Source organism: Tribolium castaneum, chromosome 7, assembly GCF_031307605.1.
Source record: "Tribolium castaneum strain GA2 chromosome 7, icTriCast1.1, whole genome shotgun sequence".
In the NCBI taxonomy this organism is placed as follows: Eukaryota; Metazoa; Arthropoda; class Insecta; order Coleoptera; family Tenebrionidae; genus Tribolium; species Tribolium castaneum.
The window spans coordinates 1,261,588-1,277,235 of record NC_087400.1 but is presented as its reverse complement, the minus strand read 5'-3'; the positions used below and the strand labels follow the sequence as shown (position 1 = coordinate 1,277,235).

At 33.4% G+C, this 15,648-nt stretch overlaps 2 protein-coding genes across 2 annotated transcripts; both read right to left on the bottom strand.

Moving 5' to 3' along the window:
* Positions 1-107: 107 nt before the first annotated feature.
* On the bottom strand, positions 108-14,437 carry Ncc69 (sodium chloride cotransporter 69). Its single transcript, XM_963954.5, has 12 exons — positions 14,219-14,437; positions 11,983-12,244; positions 9,470-9,584; positions 5,121-5,277; positions 4,969-5,064; positions 4,664-4,917; positions 4,503-4,617; positions 4,311-4,450; positions 3,508-4,098; positions 1,844-2,191; positions 955-1,579; positions 108-847 (listed from the first exon to the last, which is right to left on the bottom strand). The coding sequence occupies exons 2-12, from the start codon at positions 12,234-12,236 to the stop codon at positions 333-335; spliced, it is 3,210 nt and encodes a 1,069-aa protein (XP_969047.2). The 5' UTR covers positions 12,237-12,244; positions 14,219-14,437; the 3' UTR covers positions 108-332.
* Positions 14,438-15,088: 651 nt separating this feature from the next.
* On the bottom strand, positions 15,089-15,648 carry LOC103313340 (uncharacterized protein). Its single transcript, XM_008196355.3, has 3 exons — positions 15,467-15,648; positions 15,250-15,354; positions 15,089-15,201 (listed from the first exon to the last, which is right to left on the bottom strand). The coding sequence occupies exons 1-3, from the start codon at positions 15,555-15,557 to the stop codon at positions 15,146-15,148; spliced, it is 252 nt and encodes an 83-aa protein (XP_008194577.1). The 5' UTR covers positions 15,558-15,648; the 3' UTR covers positions 15,089-15,145.

The window sequence follows — 15,648 nt, the reverse complement described above, 5'->3', positions numbered from 1 at the left end:
CTTGATAATCCCTTCTAACGATTGATTTTTACGCTTTTCGTAGACGAATTTTTATTATTGTATTGTTGGTTGCCTACTAAACCAATGATAATAATTTAAAAAACCACTTAAAAAAGACAACTTTATTATGCTTTTCGCACAAATACAGATTAAATAAAATAAGGCTTAAGCTATCATGTACCTACTAATACTTTTCATCATCGAGTTAAAAAATAATACGAGTACAATACTTTGTAAAGTATTCAAAAATACTAAACTAACGCCTGATAATAAAAACCGCCGACATTCGGTGAGTATTTTCAATACAAGTGAGATTGTTCGCTACAATAAAATTAAGAGTAAAAAGTAAGGACGGACGTTTGATTCCCCCTAACCAGCAGCATCGGGGGCATGTCTCTAGTTAGGGCTTCCAACCAGGCCAAATACAGAGGTGCCGACACTATGCCTTTCCTCGGAATGGGCAAAGTCATCACAATCATTTGCGACTCGGACGAATGCTCGTACAGGAGCTCTCGGAGTCGCAAATGCCGATTAGTTTTGTCCTTGACTGCCATCAGCTCCGAGTCAGTTATTTGCACCGAACTTGGATCATTTTCGTCTTCCGGTTTCCGGAAATCGGCGATCAGTTGGTCGAAAAATTGCAATGTCATGTCTGTTGGTTTATTCGTAATGTCGGAGACTACTTGTAAATCGGAATAGTCGATTCGGAACTTGGCCAAAAGACTAGCCATGTTTCGGTGCTCTAGTTCGAGCTCGTCGCGCTTGTTGGCCAAAGCGAACACGCGCAGCTTGCAAGTGCTCCAGTTCCTTCGGGTGCTTATTATGTACGGAAGGAGCAAAGTCAAGCCTGAAAAAACAAAAAAAAATTCATGTTCATTGCATAACAAGACATTCGGGAACTTTTTTTATTAGTTAACTTTTTATCACTTAGAAATACTTATTTTGGGGCCTTACCTCCATCGTCATAAAGCCACCACACGTCAATAACCCCCCGCTTCTGTTTCTTCTGGAACAGAAACATCTGACTCATCCTCTCCCTGTCGATATAATCGTCAACGACGATTTCGCTCAAAGAGCCCCCGACCGATTTCGGCTTTTTTGCCGAATCCTCAGCACTGGGACAAACATTAACCACTTCCCGGTTCCTCGAGATGGGAGTGTTAGGCACCGAAATATCACTATTACTACTGGCTTGCGACATGTGACTGTATGACTGATTTCGTGGTAAAGATTCAGTGCTGTTTTTAATTTTCGGATCATCGGCGTAATGATGACTAAAATCGAAGCCTTCCTGCAGCCGCAAAATCCCAACACTCAAATGCAAATCTAACGCTTTGTGTAAAACACAGAAATATTGCTCGAGATCGTCCTTGGAACACGTCTGCCAGTCAGACTTGTGTCCCATTAGTAAAATATTAGGCCGCAATTTTCCGATACCGCAAGCCTTAAGTAACGAAGTACAACCGTCTTCAAAGTTTTGACCATCGACTTGCATGTAGAAAGCGCGCAATTTGTGGGCCCTTAGCCAACAGTTGGCTTTGTAGTTGAGGACGTTTCGGACCCGCTGGTGCAATCGGCTCTAAAAAGATAACAGTTAAGTTAGTCTAACCTCGGTTACACCTAACCCTTGGTTATGACGGTTATATAACTTATAGATAAAGGTTATATAACGGTTATATAACATATATAAAGGTTATATAACTTATATATAAAGGTTATATAACGGTTATATAACTTATAAATAAAGGTTATATAACGGTTATATAACTTATAAATAAAGGTTATATAACGGTTATATAAGAGTGCTATTAGGTTAATTAAATTAAAGATTTATTATTCTTACCGTATTAATGTGTCCACACACTAGCAAAGACTGATTTTTGGTGATTAAATATGCAAAGTCGACTAAAGCTGGCCGCGCACTTGGCATTCCTGATAAAACCAAAATCTGTGGTCTGTAATTTTTGACGTGTTCTTCAACGGCGTTCAATTGCTGGACGGCTTGAAGGGCGTTTTTGTAAATTTGGGCTTGTGTGGTTGAGCCCCAGTTTACGTCAGGTTTTCGAACGGAAACTATCAAATAAAGGGCTAGGACTGCGGCAAAAGTGACCAAAGCTGTCCACCAGGAAATCAAAAACATGACCAAGACGCACAGAATGGAACCGGCGAGGCTAAGCCACATGTTGTAGTACTTTAATAAAAAAATAATTGATTCAAAGTACGAAGAACTATAAGTTAGGAGACGAAACGAGATACAAAATCGCACCCAAAGTTGTAGTACGGCAGTGTAAAAATGAGGGCGCTTCGAGCGTTATACCGTCTCGGTCTCAAATCGTTTTAAATTAATTTAAATTCAACCAAGTTACTAATTACTTGGAAAAAAATGCAGAAATGTTGAGCTTTGCATTCTCAACAGACTGTGAAAAACTGAAAACTAAAATTTTCATGAGAAACATGAGAAAAAAATTATTTAAAGTTTAAAATTTGTGCTTCGTCCCGTATTTTTCAAAACGCTGCGAATACGGTTAAAGATACAAGAAAAATGTTCAGAAGAAAGTTGTAGAGAATTAAATTTCCTTTAAAAAAGTCAGCGAGACCATATCTTTATCTTCAACGGTTTAGGCTTTGAAGACGTTCAAAGATGCTCAAGCGACGGATTTCCACCATTTTGCCGGTGGTCAAGTATGGGAAAGTGAATTTATACCCAAACCGTTGAAGATGGAAATATGGTGTCGCGGACTTTTTTGTAGCAAATTTAATTCTTTACAACGTCGTTCCTTACAATTTTTTGTATCTTGAACCGTATTCGCAGCGTTTTGATAAATAGGCGACGGTGCCCAAAAAATTATCACTTAGAATTATTGCGTTCTTTTAGCAAACGCAGCGAATACGGTTGAAGATACAAAAAAGTGAAAGGAACGAGGTTGTAGAGAATTAAATTTTCTACAAAAAAGTCTGCGACACGATATGTCAATCTTCAACGGTTTAGGTATAAATTAATTTTCCAATACTTGACCACCGGCAAAATGAAGGAAATCCATCGCTTGAGCGTCTTTGAATGACTTTGGAGCCTAAATGGTTAAAGATAGGGATATGGTGTCGCAGACTTTTTTAAAGGAAATTTAATTCTCTACAACTTTCCTCTGAACATTTTTCTTGTATCTGTAACCGTATTCGCAGCGTTCTGCAAAATATGGAATAGAGTGCAAACTGGTCAAACTTTGAAATTTTTTTAAATATACTTTAAGATATAATTTTTGCACTATTTTTATTTCCTATCATTGAGAATTTGATGCTCTATCTGCCTGTATTTTTTTATTCGCCTTGTGCTAACCGTTATTTAGTTACAACTATTTTTAAAAATTGATTGCTCTGAAAACAGACGGTAATGGAACAAGTGCGCCTCTGGCGACATTAACGAAACTATCAACGACGGGGACGTTTTATTTGTACGTCGTTGCATATCCTTAGTTATGTACGCGTCATGTTAATTTTGTGTGACTGTACCTTAAATGTGGGTCTCCAGCCGACTGGTTTGGCCAAAGATGCATGAAACGTCGAGAAATTGATCAAAGTGTAGGCAGCTAAGAAGAAATTTGATATAAGCGGAGCAATCACGTTCAATTCTCCGATTAAAATAAACCCAACGGCTATAATAAAAGTAAGGACATATCCTCTCATCGGTTCGTTGTTTTTCCCATAACCTTTAGCAAACCATTCGATTCCTGGATAGAGTTTGTCTTTGCACAAAGCCTGAAACACTTTAGGTGCCGAAACGAGCGAAGCGAGTGCCGAAGATAAAGTTGCAGCAAAACAACCAGCATAGATAATTGGACCGAACCAAGCAACCAATTCGACCACTTGAAAATCATTGTGTAGACCATATTTAAATGGTCCCGTTGGCGGAATTGTAACATTTATTGTTGTTACATTTGTCAAAGTTTCATTGGTTAAGTTAAGTGTTACACTTGTGGTGGTTAGAGGACCGGTGGCGTCTCTAAGCACAGTAAAACCACAAATAAATGCCATTAAAATATAAGACAGGGTGGTTATCAGAATTGCCAGCAGGGTCCCTTTAGGGATACTCTTCTGAGGGTCCTACAAAAAAAAACAGTTAATAACAGTCCAAGCGCAATTAAAAACGCACACTTGAAAAAATTGCTTCTGAATTTTTTTTTTCAAAAAAAAAAAGAAAAGTTTCATTTAATTTATTTTGCTATTTTTAGTTTAGTTTATCGTTAAGATAATATGATTCTGCGAAGCATTTTTCCAAGTGTTGTGTTTTTAATTGCCCTTGGTTTAAAAACCACCTTAAGGTCCCCTGAGATGTTGGCGCCAGCTAAAATCCCGGTAGCCGCCGGGAAGAAAACCGCAAAAACCGTGAAAAAATTATGATTCACGCCTTGAGATTTCCTATAATCTGGATAAAAATTCTCGCGTAAAACAGTTACTGAAAGCAAACAAGTTTGATTTTTGAACGTCTTCCATTACCGTTGCGTTACAATTAAAGCCGACAAATCCCTTGTCGATCGATTCTTGTTTCGTCGGACCGATAAAACTACCAACGAAAAAATCAAAAATTGCAGCTAGGAGGATCACAAGAAGGCCGATTTGTGCCTAAAAAATTGTTCAAAAAAAAAATACAAAACTTTTTTTTAACAACCTTAGCCTCCCACTCCATTCCAATGACAACAATTAGCGTCAGGACGACAATTGTGAGCGTGCCGATAATCCGCACGTCTTGAACACTTCCATCAATGATGAAAAGCTGGTGTGTTGTTAGTAAAGCATTGAGAGATTCGCAAAAACCAACAACGTACATAGCACAAGCCACTGCATTAGCTAAGGCGAAAATCAGACCGATTGAACCGCCAAATTCGGGGCCCAAACTGCGCGAGATCATATAATAGGTCCCTCCTATTTTTTAAAAAGTTAAAAAACTGGCAAAAAATAATGACCAAGACCAACCTCCTTTGATAACACCGTTGGTGCTGATGGCAGACATGGACAAGGCTGTGATGGACGTTACCACAGTTGTGGTCAAAATAAGAAGAATTGCTTCGCCTAAAAATTAAACGATAGTTTTTAATTTATTTTAAATGAAATAAAATTAAACTTGCCTACTCCAGCCTGAGCCACAACCCAGGACAGTCGCAGGAACAGCATAACGCCCCATATGTTGAGCAGACATCGCATTAAAACTCCCTGAATCCATCCGAATTTTATTTGGCCGTCGATATCGCCGGTTTTGTCATTTAAATTTGTTACGGACGTTCCCTGCAGAAATATATCGTGTTTTTTTAACTAAACTATCTACAGGAATTTAATCAATAATGAAATAAATCGCTGAAATTTCTTTGAAAATTTTTTCCCAGCCTTAAAATGTGATTTTCTAGCTTGTTTTGACCAAATCTCGAAGCGAAAAAAAAATTATTTGAGCGTAGGAGTCCTGATATGCGCGAGGTTAGTTCATTTAGGGAAAGCACAGTTTGGGACAATGAGGTGAAATAATCATTAATTAAGGAATCGGTGAAATTATAATTATATTTTTATTTAATTATAATTGTTTTTTCTACAAATTTCCCCAAATTTCGAAATTAATTTTTTTGGCACAAAAAGTGCAAAGTAGAAAAAATACTCTATTATGGCACTCCTCGCTGCGTTCGTCGTGCCCTAAAATTCGTGCGTGCGACAAAATGCGTCTAATAAAACTCGTATCATAGTATATAATGTATAACAAAGAAATAATGAAATAAATCGCTGAAATTTCTTTGAAAATTTTTTCCCAGCCTTAAAATGTGATTTTCTGGCTTGTTTTGACCAAATCTCGAAGCGAAAAAAAATTTATTTGAGCGTAGGACTCCTGATATGCGCGAGGTTAGTTCATTCAGGGAAAGCACAGTTTGGGACAATGAGGTGAAATAATCATTAATTAAGGAATCGGTGAAATTATAATTATATTTTTATTTAATTATAATTGTTTTTTCTACAAATTTCCCCAAATTTCGATATTAATTTTTTTGGCACAAAAATGCAAAGTAGAAAAAATACTCTATTATGGCACTCCTCGCTGCGCTCGTCGTGCCCTAAAATTCGTGCGTGCGACAAAATGCGTCTAATAAAACTCGTATCATAATATATAATGTATAACAAAGAAATAATGAAATAAATCGCTGAAATTTCTTTGAAAATTTTTTCCCAGCCTTAAAATGTGATTTTCTGGCTTGTTTTGACCAAATCTCGAAGCGAAAAAAAATTTATTTGAGCGTAGGACTCCTGATATGCGCGAGGTTAGTTCATTCAGGGAAAGCACAGTTTGGGACAATGAGGTGAAATAATCATTAATTAAGGAATCGGTGAAATTATAATTATATTTTTATTTAATTATAATTGTTTTTTCTACAAATTTCCCCAAATTTCGAAATTAATTTTTTTGGCACAAAAATGCAAAGTAGAAAAAATATTATATTATGGCACTCCTCGCTGCGCTCGTCGTGCCCTAAAATTCGTGCGTGCGACAAAATGCGTCTAATAAAACTCGTATCATAATATATAATGTATAACAAAGAAATAATGAAATAAATCGCTGAAATTTCTTTGAAAATTTTTTCCCAGCCTTAAAATGTGATTTTCTGGCTTGTTTTGACCAAATCTCGAAGCGAAAAAAAATTTATTTGAGCGTAGGACTCCTGATATGCGCGAGGTTAGTTCATTCAGGCAAAGCACAGTTTGGGACAATGAGGTGAAATAATCATTAATTAAGGAATCGGTGAAATTATAATTATATTTTTATTTAATTATAATTGTTTTTTCTACAAATTTCCCTAAATTTCGAAATTAATTTTTTTGGCACAAAAATGCAAAGTAGAAAAAATACTCTATTATGGCACTCCTCGCGACGCTCGTCGTGCCCTAAAATTCGTGCGTGCGACAAAATACGTCTAATAAAACTCGTATCATAATATATAATGTATAACAAAGAAATAATGAAATAAATCGCTGAAATTTCTTTGAAAATTTTTTCCCAGCCTTAAAATGTGATTTTCTGGCTTGTTTTGACCAAATCTCGAAGCGAAAAAAAATTTATTTGAGCGTAGGACTCCTGATATGCGCGAGGTTAGTTCATTTAGGGAAAGCACAGTTTGGGACAATGAGGTGAAATAATCATTAATTAAGGAATCGGTGAAATTATAATTATATTTTTATTTAATTATAATTGTTTTTTCTACAAATTTCCCCAAATTTCGAAATTAATTTTTTTGGCACAAAAATGCAAAGTAGAAAAAATACTCTATTATGGCACTCCTCGCTGCGCTCGTCGTGCCCTAAAATTCGTGCATGCGACAAAATGCGTCTAATAAAACTCGTATCATCATATATAATGTATAACAAAAAAAAGGTGTTTTTCTATAACAAAAAATAACGTTCAAAAGTCATGTTACATCATTGTGTAAATGTGCAAACACCCGCACATTTGTACAATCGGTACGTTGCCAATTAGTAGTTCAGGTGTGTGGGAAGTTTTTGCACGAAATAGGACATAAAACAATGACCATTTACACATTATTTCGCAATTAAACAGAGGAGACTTGAATTTTGAATGTTTGCTACGTGTTACAAAAATTTATTTAAATAAGTGTTCGGTTACAGTTATTTGCTGTATTGACAATCTTTATTTTTAAATTTGTAGTAAATTTTTATTTAATTATTAATATTTACTGGAAATTGTGAAACCATGCCTTTGGAATTCCTGAAACTAATCCACAAACAATCGATAGATGACACTCATTAAATTAACAAGAAAAAAGCTAACGCTGAAAATAGACTTAATTAAAAAATTTTTGCTCGTACGTTACAAAATTCATGAAATACAAAAAACTTGTAAAATAAAATTAATGATTCATTCTCTTGGACCCAAAAGATAATTAACATTCTAGGTGTATTAACACCAATTACGTGCTACGTTCCTTAAATTAAATATTGGATTAATTGTAAAATGGTTTAAGTATGACTAACCAACAGGTCAATTAATTTATTGGATTTTATAGAGGTTAACAGCTATTAATCCCTCAATTGTCAAATATTTGGGGCAAAAGCAGAACGGTGATCATTTTTAGTTAATAGGATAAATCAAAATTTTAAATCTTTTTTATCAAATTACTTATCATCACATGATTACGATTAGTTGTCATCAATCATTTTTTTTTTTGATAAAAATCAAATCTGTCGAGTGTAAAATTAGAATTTACAATTGAAGTTCAAGGCTTCAATAAAACGAAAGACAAGTCCTAGGTATCTATTGTATTCGGATAAAAATAGTTTCGGTTCTAATTTTAGACCACAGAATTAAATTAAAAGACACACCGTGCGTTTAATGAAATTTTAATCAAAGTAGTCGTTACCAACTTAATTTCAGAGCAGTAAAATTTACGAAAAAAGAAAATGAAATTATGTGTAAAAACGTTGTCAAAAATAAAATTTCTTTGATAATTGATAATTGCACTCGTATCAAAAACAATTGCTAAATTGATGCCATATATCTTTATTACTGGCCAAGTTTTAAGTAAGTCACTATACTCTCCTTTCGGGACCTACTACAACTATAATTGGATATTGGTTGTCGGTAATTTATATACTTATCGTATTATCCGGCACAAGGACGGACCACATCTCATTTTATCGCTCACGCTTTACACGATTTAATTATAAGGTGCAAGTACTGTAAGTAGTACAGGGTGACTTTGACCAAAACGATATTTCAATAACGAATGAATTAAAGACAATGAAAAAGGTGTGACGAATTATTTTACTTTGGCTTTAAATGACTCACTCCGTATATATTTTATAGAGGCGTAAGTAATTGTTCAAGATAATAATAACGTCAAAGACTACATTGTTAAAATCAACATTTCTGCTGAAAGGATAGCCGCACATAAATATTTAGTTAGTACTTTACACATGTGCTGTAAATTAGACATTACAAGTGCAAATAATTAAATTCAACAATTGACAATAAAACCGTTCGAGACACACGTGGCTAACCATTACGATTTTTCACTTTTTAAAATTTTAGTAAATAGTTGCAAACTATACAAAAAAATTAAAAATTTTCAAAAAAAACATTGCTGACGTCTAGCCAGGAATTTTCACTTTTTCAATTATTCTTAATAAATTGTCAAAAAATCATCATTTAGTTAAGATGTAAAAAAATAGACCAAGTGGTAATTAAATAAAAAAGTGCTTGCGTCTGGAATCCTCCGCTCATTAAACCATTGTAAAACCCATTACCGTATGCAACGACTGAATGGCTATTGTTTCGGAATAATTTCGCATCAGCGATTTTGAATTGATAATTGACAATGGGTGGTTACGAAATTGTTGTAAATAATTAATCAGTTGTAGCATGACTGGGTCTGTGCCATTTACGTTCGAAATTTTTTGAAAATTTTTACGTAAAAAAATGCCTTACCTTATTGGGAAGAGTGGCATTGTGGAGTTCATCAAGTGTTGGTCTATTGGCAGCCTGTAGGGACATTATGTTCCTGTAGTTGTCCAGTCGTGGCAAAGCCTCTCGTGTCAAGTGTCTAAAGAAATTTTTCGCTAAAGTGTGCTTTGTTCTACTCAAAATAGTAGGAAGCTAACTTAACTTTTTCCCTCAGAAAGCCAGTAAATAAACAACCTACCACAACATCCGTCATTACGAGACAATTATCTCATTATCGATAATTTTATAACTAGGAAAATATTTTTAATTAAAGTAATTACACAGCAGATTTTTTCGTTTAAAATTGAATCGTTTATTTATTCGCTCTACTGTAATAAGAATAACAAAGTGTCGGCATGAAAAACGTGGCAAATTTCTCATATTACATAAGAATGCTATAATTAGGTTTTGATTGGAAATTATCTACACAGCATGCAATATAAACGTACTTCAAAGTAAAAATTGAAAATATTTGCAATAGATACTTGGGAAAAATGTGTTTAATGTTTCATAATTTTCCATTTGACCTTTATCTTTCGACTTAATGAATGTGCTATAATTAATACGATGTTTTAAAAATAAATTAAAAATTCATGTAATCTGCATGTTTGCTATCACTGTGTTATTTACAAGTAGGTAAATTGTTTCCGAAGTGATGATTTTTTGAGCAATTTTATTTTGAACATAATCATATTAATGATATTTTTTATATTTCGATGTGTAAGTGAAAAAATTAGACGAGCTATTAAATTACGAGTTTATCACTTTTAATAATTAATAAGTCAAGTTAAAAGTCAAGGTAAAATAATGTAAACTTGTAGAATCGCTAATTATCTATTTTAATTAATTCATTGCAAGTTAGTTAGTTCTTAAATGTAAAATCATTAGTTTTGTGTTAAGTATAAAAGTGTATCATTATGAGATACAGTTCGGAACAAAAAAAACTTTCCTATTCTCTAAGGTCAGTAAACTTAGCCAACTTGAGGTCATTACATAAAAAGCACGTCGTAGAATCTTGATTTACTTCTCATTAATGAAAACTTGATCGTACGAAAATGAAAATTCCGTTACTTAATTGGTTGATAATTTTTTTTGGACTAGGAAACTTTATTAGGAGTAGGTAGTTGTTTTGTATTTAGTAACGTGTTTCTATTTTTCTGTCTGTTTTAACAGTCAGATTTCTTCTTCTTTTGAAGAGTTATTGCGTCTTTGATTATTCATTTCAAGTTCAAATTATATGCAAAACGTGGTAAAGTTGTCAAATATGACTAACGTAATAACGCAAACTAAAAAGTTTTTTGTTTTTTTTTTGTTTTTTCTTAAGCCACTTAACATGAGAAAAATATTATTTAAAATTTGCGCTTTTTTTCGTATTTTTCAAAACGCTGCGAATACGGTTAAAGATACAAGAAAAATGTTCAGAAGAAAGTTGTAGAGAATTAAATTTCCTTTAAAATAGTCCGCGAGACCATATCCCTATCTTCAACGGTTTAGGCTTTGAAGACGTTCAAAGATGCTCAAGCGACGGATTTCCACCATTTTGCCGGTGGTCAAGTATGGGAAAGTGAATTTATACCCAAACCGTTGAAGATAGAAATATGGTGTCGCGGACTTTTTTGTAGCAAATTTAATTCTCTACAACGTCGTTCCTTACACTTTTTTGTATCTTGAACCGTATTCGCAGCGTTTTAATAAATAGACGACGGTGCCCAAAAAATTATCGCTTAGAATTATTGCGTTCTTTTTGCAAACGCAGCGAATACGGTTGAAGATACAAAAAAGTGGAAAGAACGAGGTTGTAGAGAATTAAATTTTCTACAAAAAAGTCCGCGACACGATATGTCTATCTTGAACGGTTTAGGTATAAATTCATTTTCCAATACTTGATCACCGGCAAAATGGAGGAAATCCATCGCTTGAGCGTCTTTGAATGACTTTGGGGTCTAAATGGTTGAAGATAGAGATATGGTCTCGCGGACTTTTTTAAAGGAAATTCAATTCTCTACAACTTTCCTCTAAAAACTTTTCTTGTATCTGTAACCGTATTCGCAGCGTTTTGAAAAATATGGGGCAGAGTGCAAATTGGTAAAACTTTGAAATTTTTTTAAATATAGTTTAAGATATAATTTTTGCACTATTTTTATCTCCTATTATTGAGAATTTGATGCTCTATCTGCCTGTATTTTTTTATTCGCCTTGTGCTAACCGTTATTTAGTTACAACAATTTTTATAAATTTATTGCTCTGAAAACTTGACGGTAATGGAACAAGTGCGCCTCTGGTGAGATTATCGGAACTATCGAAGTCGGGGACGTTTTATTTGTACGTCGTTTCACATCCTTAGTTTTAGATATCCGTAGTTGATACATTTTTCTTTTATAATGAAACTTTATTTTTTAAATATCTTTTAAAAAAATGGACTCTATATCTGCCGGTACTTTTGAGAGTTTAGACACACTTTTTTATGCCAGGTTGTTAGCATTTCCAGTAAAACTCACCGGAAACTCTTCACATACTCCGAGTTGAGTCGTGTCCTATCTGTGACCGAGTGCAAATCGTCATCGTCAGTGTTCTCATCCTCTGTGAGAACACCGACAGAATCCTTCCCATCTTTATCCGTGTTGTGGCTTTCACTTCGTACTCTATTCACTTGAAACCGTGTCCTTTTGTCATTATCGGTTGTCAAGTTCCTCAATTCGACGTCATCAGTGTCACTTCGTGGCACTGTGGCACCCCCGTTTCTTTCAGACATGGCAATCACTGAAACAAGTCACCAAAATTACAACTATCACATTGATCTTATCTTGCACTTCGAACGCAAACAGACAAAAAATAGTTTTGAGACTCATTGAGTGAAGTTTTATCAAATATCAAGGAAAAAATTTGGAAGTTATAGTACAATTTTCTGTCATGTGACAGTTATAATTGGAAAATCACAATCCTCTCATATAAACCATTGTAGCCGATTAACCTGTCACAATGATGGATTAAAAGTGTGGGTAATTACTTAGCTGTGAGTAGAAAACAAGCATTTGGACAGAAATAGCAAATTTGTGTAAATATTTAACTTCCACTGAATTGAAGGGAAAATAAAGACGGTTTCATTTGGATTTATCGCTATGTTAGTAAAAAAAATTAAATTTTGAACTCTGTTCAATGATCGAATATAGCGGGAATTTGTTCTTGCAAATGTGAATCACCTGTTTGCTGAACTTATTATTATCAGACGGTATGAGTACTTCACGCTTCCAAGCAAATAAATTTGGCTTTTCCCTATTATTGTTCTAGAAAATTAAACTCGTAAACATTGGTTTTTATGTCAGTTATCCACCACAATTAGAAACAATGAAAGAATGCTATAAATTATCATCTATTGACAATTTATTATTAAATATTGTGTCGAGTTGTCCACCTACAGGGTGGACACAATTTAAATTAATCCTGGAATGGTACCACTTTATTCCTGATACAGATAATTGACATTTTCGAACACTTTCTCTTACAGTTCAATTGACATTGATTTCTCTCTTTTGCATAAAATTATAAATTATAATACAGTGTGATCACTTGATTTAGGTGAGAGTATATTTAGCGAAGACACCCTGTATGTGGCATTCCAGTTTTCAACTACTATTACAAATTATCATAATAGCACACAAATATGGAAATACTCGTAATTCGAGATAAGCTATATTACCTATGAGTCCTATGACTTTGGAAGTGTATAGATAACAGTAAAATTGAAAAAGAACTTTTTTGATTGATTCACTTAATAAAAGTCAGAAGTCAAATTTAAATCTGACAATTAACGATAAGATATATTGAAGAATATGACACTAAACAAAAAAATGTTTAGTACTGTTTTAAACCGAATAATACTGTGTTATCAGTACTAAAACATATTGCTTTTTTTAACAGTTTTTCGCGAAAATATTTACGTATTTGCAGGGTACAGCGTAATTCTTCAACGAAAAACAACGCAGTCTCGTCATATCATTGAAAAAGTTTGAAATAAATAAATAAATAAATAAAAAGTAGATATACATAATTATTTGTAATTAGCATGGAGTATTAAAAACTGGTCTACATGTTGGTTTTATATCATGTTTTGACGAAAATTTGAATAAGAGGTCATAAAGTAATCCATGGATTTTTTTAAATTTATTTCAGTTGAGATAATGGGTGGCTCTGGAAATTTTATATAAAAATTCAATTTGTCCTACATTTATTTTATCCATTTTGAACAAAGAATTTATTGTAAAAAATGCGTTTTTTTTTGAAAAAAGAAAAAATTATAAAATATTTTTGGATATAAAGGGTTATTTTTTATTAATTTTTCCCAAAAATACCTATTTTTCTTATAATCTCATAATCATATAATAATAATCAGATAAGTAGATATTTCATAAATTGGCTTTAATGGCTTACATCGTAATTTTTTTTTTAAATCGGCACTTTAATTAAAAAATAGGGAATTAATATTTTTAAAAATGTTATCTTGATTGAATTTAATATTTTAATAAAACAACATACAAGATAACAAAATAAATGAAAAAAATACACCGTTCAATTGTTCAGAATAATGGAATAACACTGGGTATAGAACTTAAAAGAGGATCGTTTTTATACTTATTGATAAATTGCCCTTCAATCGTGTAAATAACTACAAAATAATTCTTCACTTAAAAAAATAATCGAAAAATTGCAAACAGCATTAGGTCATTGGTTGGTTACCTTATAGGTACAGAGATAATCCAAAAAGTCGTTAAAAAAGACAAAAAACAGCACACTGTTAAAACCGAAACAAAATCACATTTTGCACAAGCCACTCATTTTTTTCTAATCGTTGATATTTTTTAAAACACGTGCATTTGAGACGCGAAACACGAGGCGTACAGTACGACTTCGAAACAGACAATGCGAGGTTGTAAACTTGTACATTTCCATCCAGTGCAATATACGGCATCACTGCCTTGTCCTACCCTACCCTAGTCAAATAACTTGTGCGGTGTAAAGCGCCAGATGGTAACTGTATTGACAATCAAGGATAAAAAGAAGTTTTTGACTGTTGTGAACTCCAGCTGCTTTGTTTTGAAAATTTTGTTGCTATGGGTCGTTTACACCGCTTCCGGTGTTGGTTGCAGCTCAGGTGGCCGTGGTACTATCGCTAGCTCCTATTATATACTCTATAGTACCCACAGATTAGAAAGTGCAAAAATAATTTGTAATTTTTTCTATTTGCTTCATTTCTTGTTTTATTTTTTGTGAAGAAACGAACGTTTTTTAAACAGAAATGTATGGTATTATCTGCTCGTATCCTGGAAATGTGGTATTCAGTGATAAAAATGTATGATAAATGCATTTTTCTGAGAAGTTTTTTTTTTTCAAATTCTTATTACGCATGGAAGGAGAATTTGTGTGATTTCCAAGCTTGTACATGACTAAGTATTAAGATTTATGAATGAGACAATATTTTTTGCAAATTCTCCTAAAAATGGTGAATTCTTGCTTTTTTCAAATGTTTGGGGACATTTTTGAGCTTTAAACTAGCTTTTTTAGGATCAATTTAACTTGTTAAAATCTCGATAGAAGTATTGGTACTACTTGTGGTAAATTTTTTATTTAGAAAAACAGTACAGAAACAATTTTTTTAATACATGATTATCCTAATACTAGCTTAATGACTATAGTAAGTATGTTTAAAAATATCAACGGAACTGAAACAAAAACCATTAAATTAGCTGATAATGACGAAAAAACCATACTTCTTGCTACAGTCCTAATTGAATGAACCAAATTCAAAATTTGGGACTTTGCTGATGGGTTTTCCCCAAAGCCGTGAACATTGGGACTCTTTGAACTCCAACCAACTGAAACGAAACGAAACTTTGAAAAAAGTCCTAAACTTGTGTAAAATTTTAAAATTATTACTCAAAACAGTAAGGAGTAAAGTAGGGTTATGTAACACGTCACCTTACTCACTTTTAGCTAAAAAACGCTCCTCGTGCAAAATGCAAATTGCATTCAAACAGAGAATCGATGCTTCGAACAAATTCCATAACGTAAATGCCATTTTTTATTGTTTAAATTGTTTTTTTTTGGCTATAAAAATATTGACATAATTTGACAATACAATCGGCGGTGTAGACAACTCACAATACACC

Bases quoted from the DNA above. Each gene is read 5' to 3' on its own strand.
- Ncc69 (XM_963954.5), bottom strand. From the start codon at position 12,236: ATGTCTGAAAGAAACGGGGGTGCCACAGTGCCACGAAGTGACACTGAT. The intron at 4,099-4,310 runs GTGGTTTTTAAA...TTTTTTTTGTAG, and splicing joins ACATCTCAGGGGACCTTAAG to GACCCTCAGAAGAGTATCCC. The intron at 2,192-3,507 runs GTACAGTCACAC...TTTTTATTAAAG, and splicing joins GCTGGAGACCCACATTTAAG to TACTACAACATGTGGCTTAG.
- LOC103313340 (XM_008196355.3), bottom strand. From the start codon at position 15,557: ATGGCATTTACGTTATGGAATTTGTTCGAAGCATCGATTCTCTGTTTG. The intron at 15,355-15,466 runs GTGAGTAAGGTG...GTTTCGTTTCAG, and splicing joins GGAGCGTTTTTTAGCTAAAA to TTGGTTGGAGTTCAAAGAGT. The intron at 15,202-15,249 runs GTATGGTTTTTT...TTTTTGTTTCAG, and splicing joins AATTAGGACTGTAGCAAGAA to TTCCGTTGATATTTTTAAAC.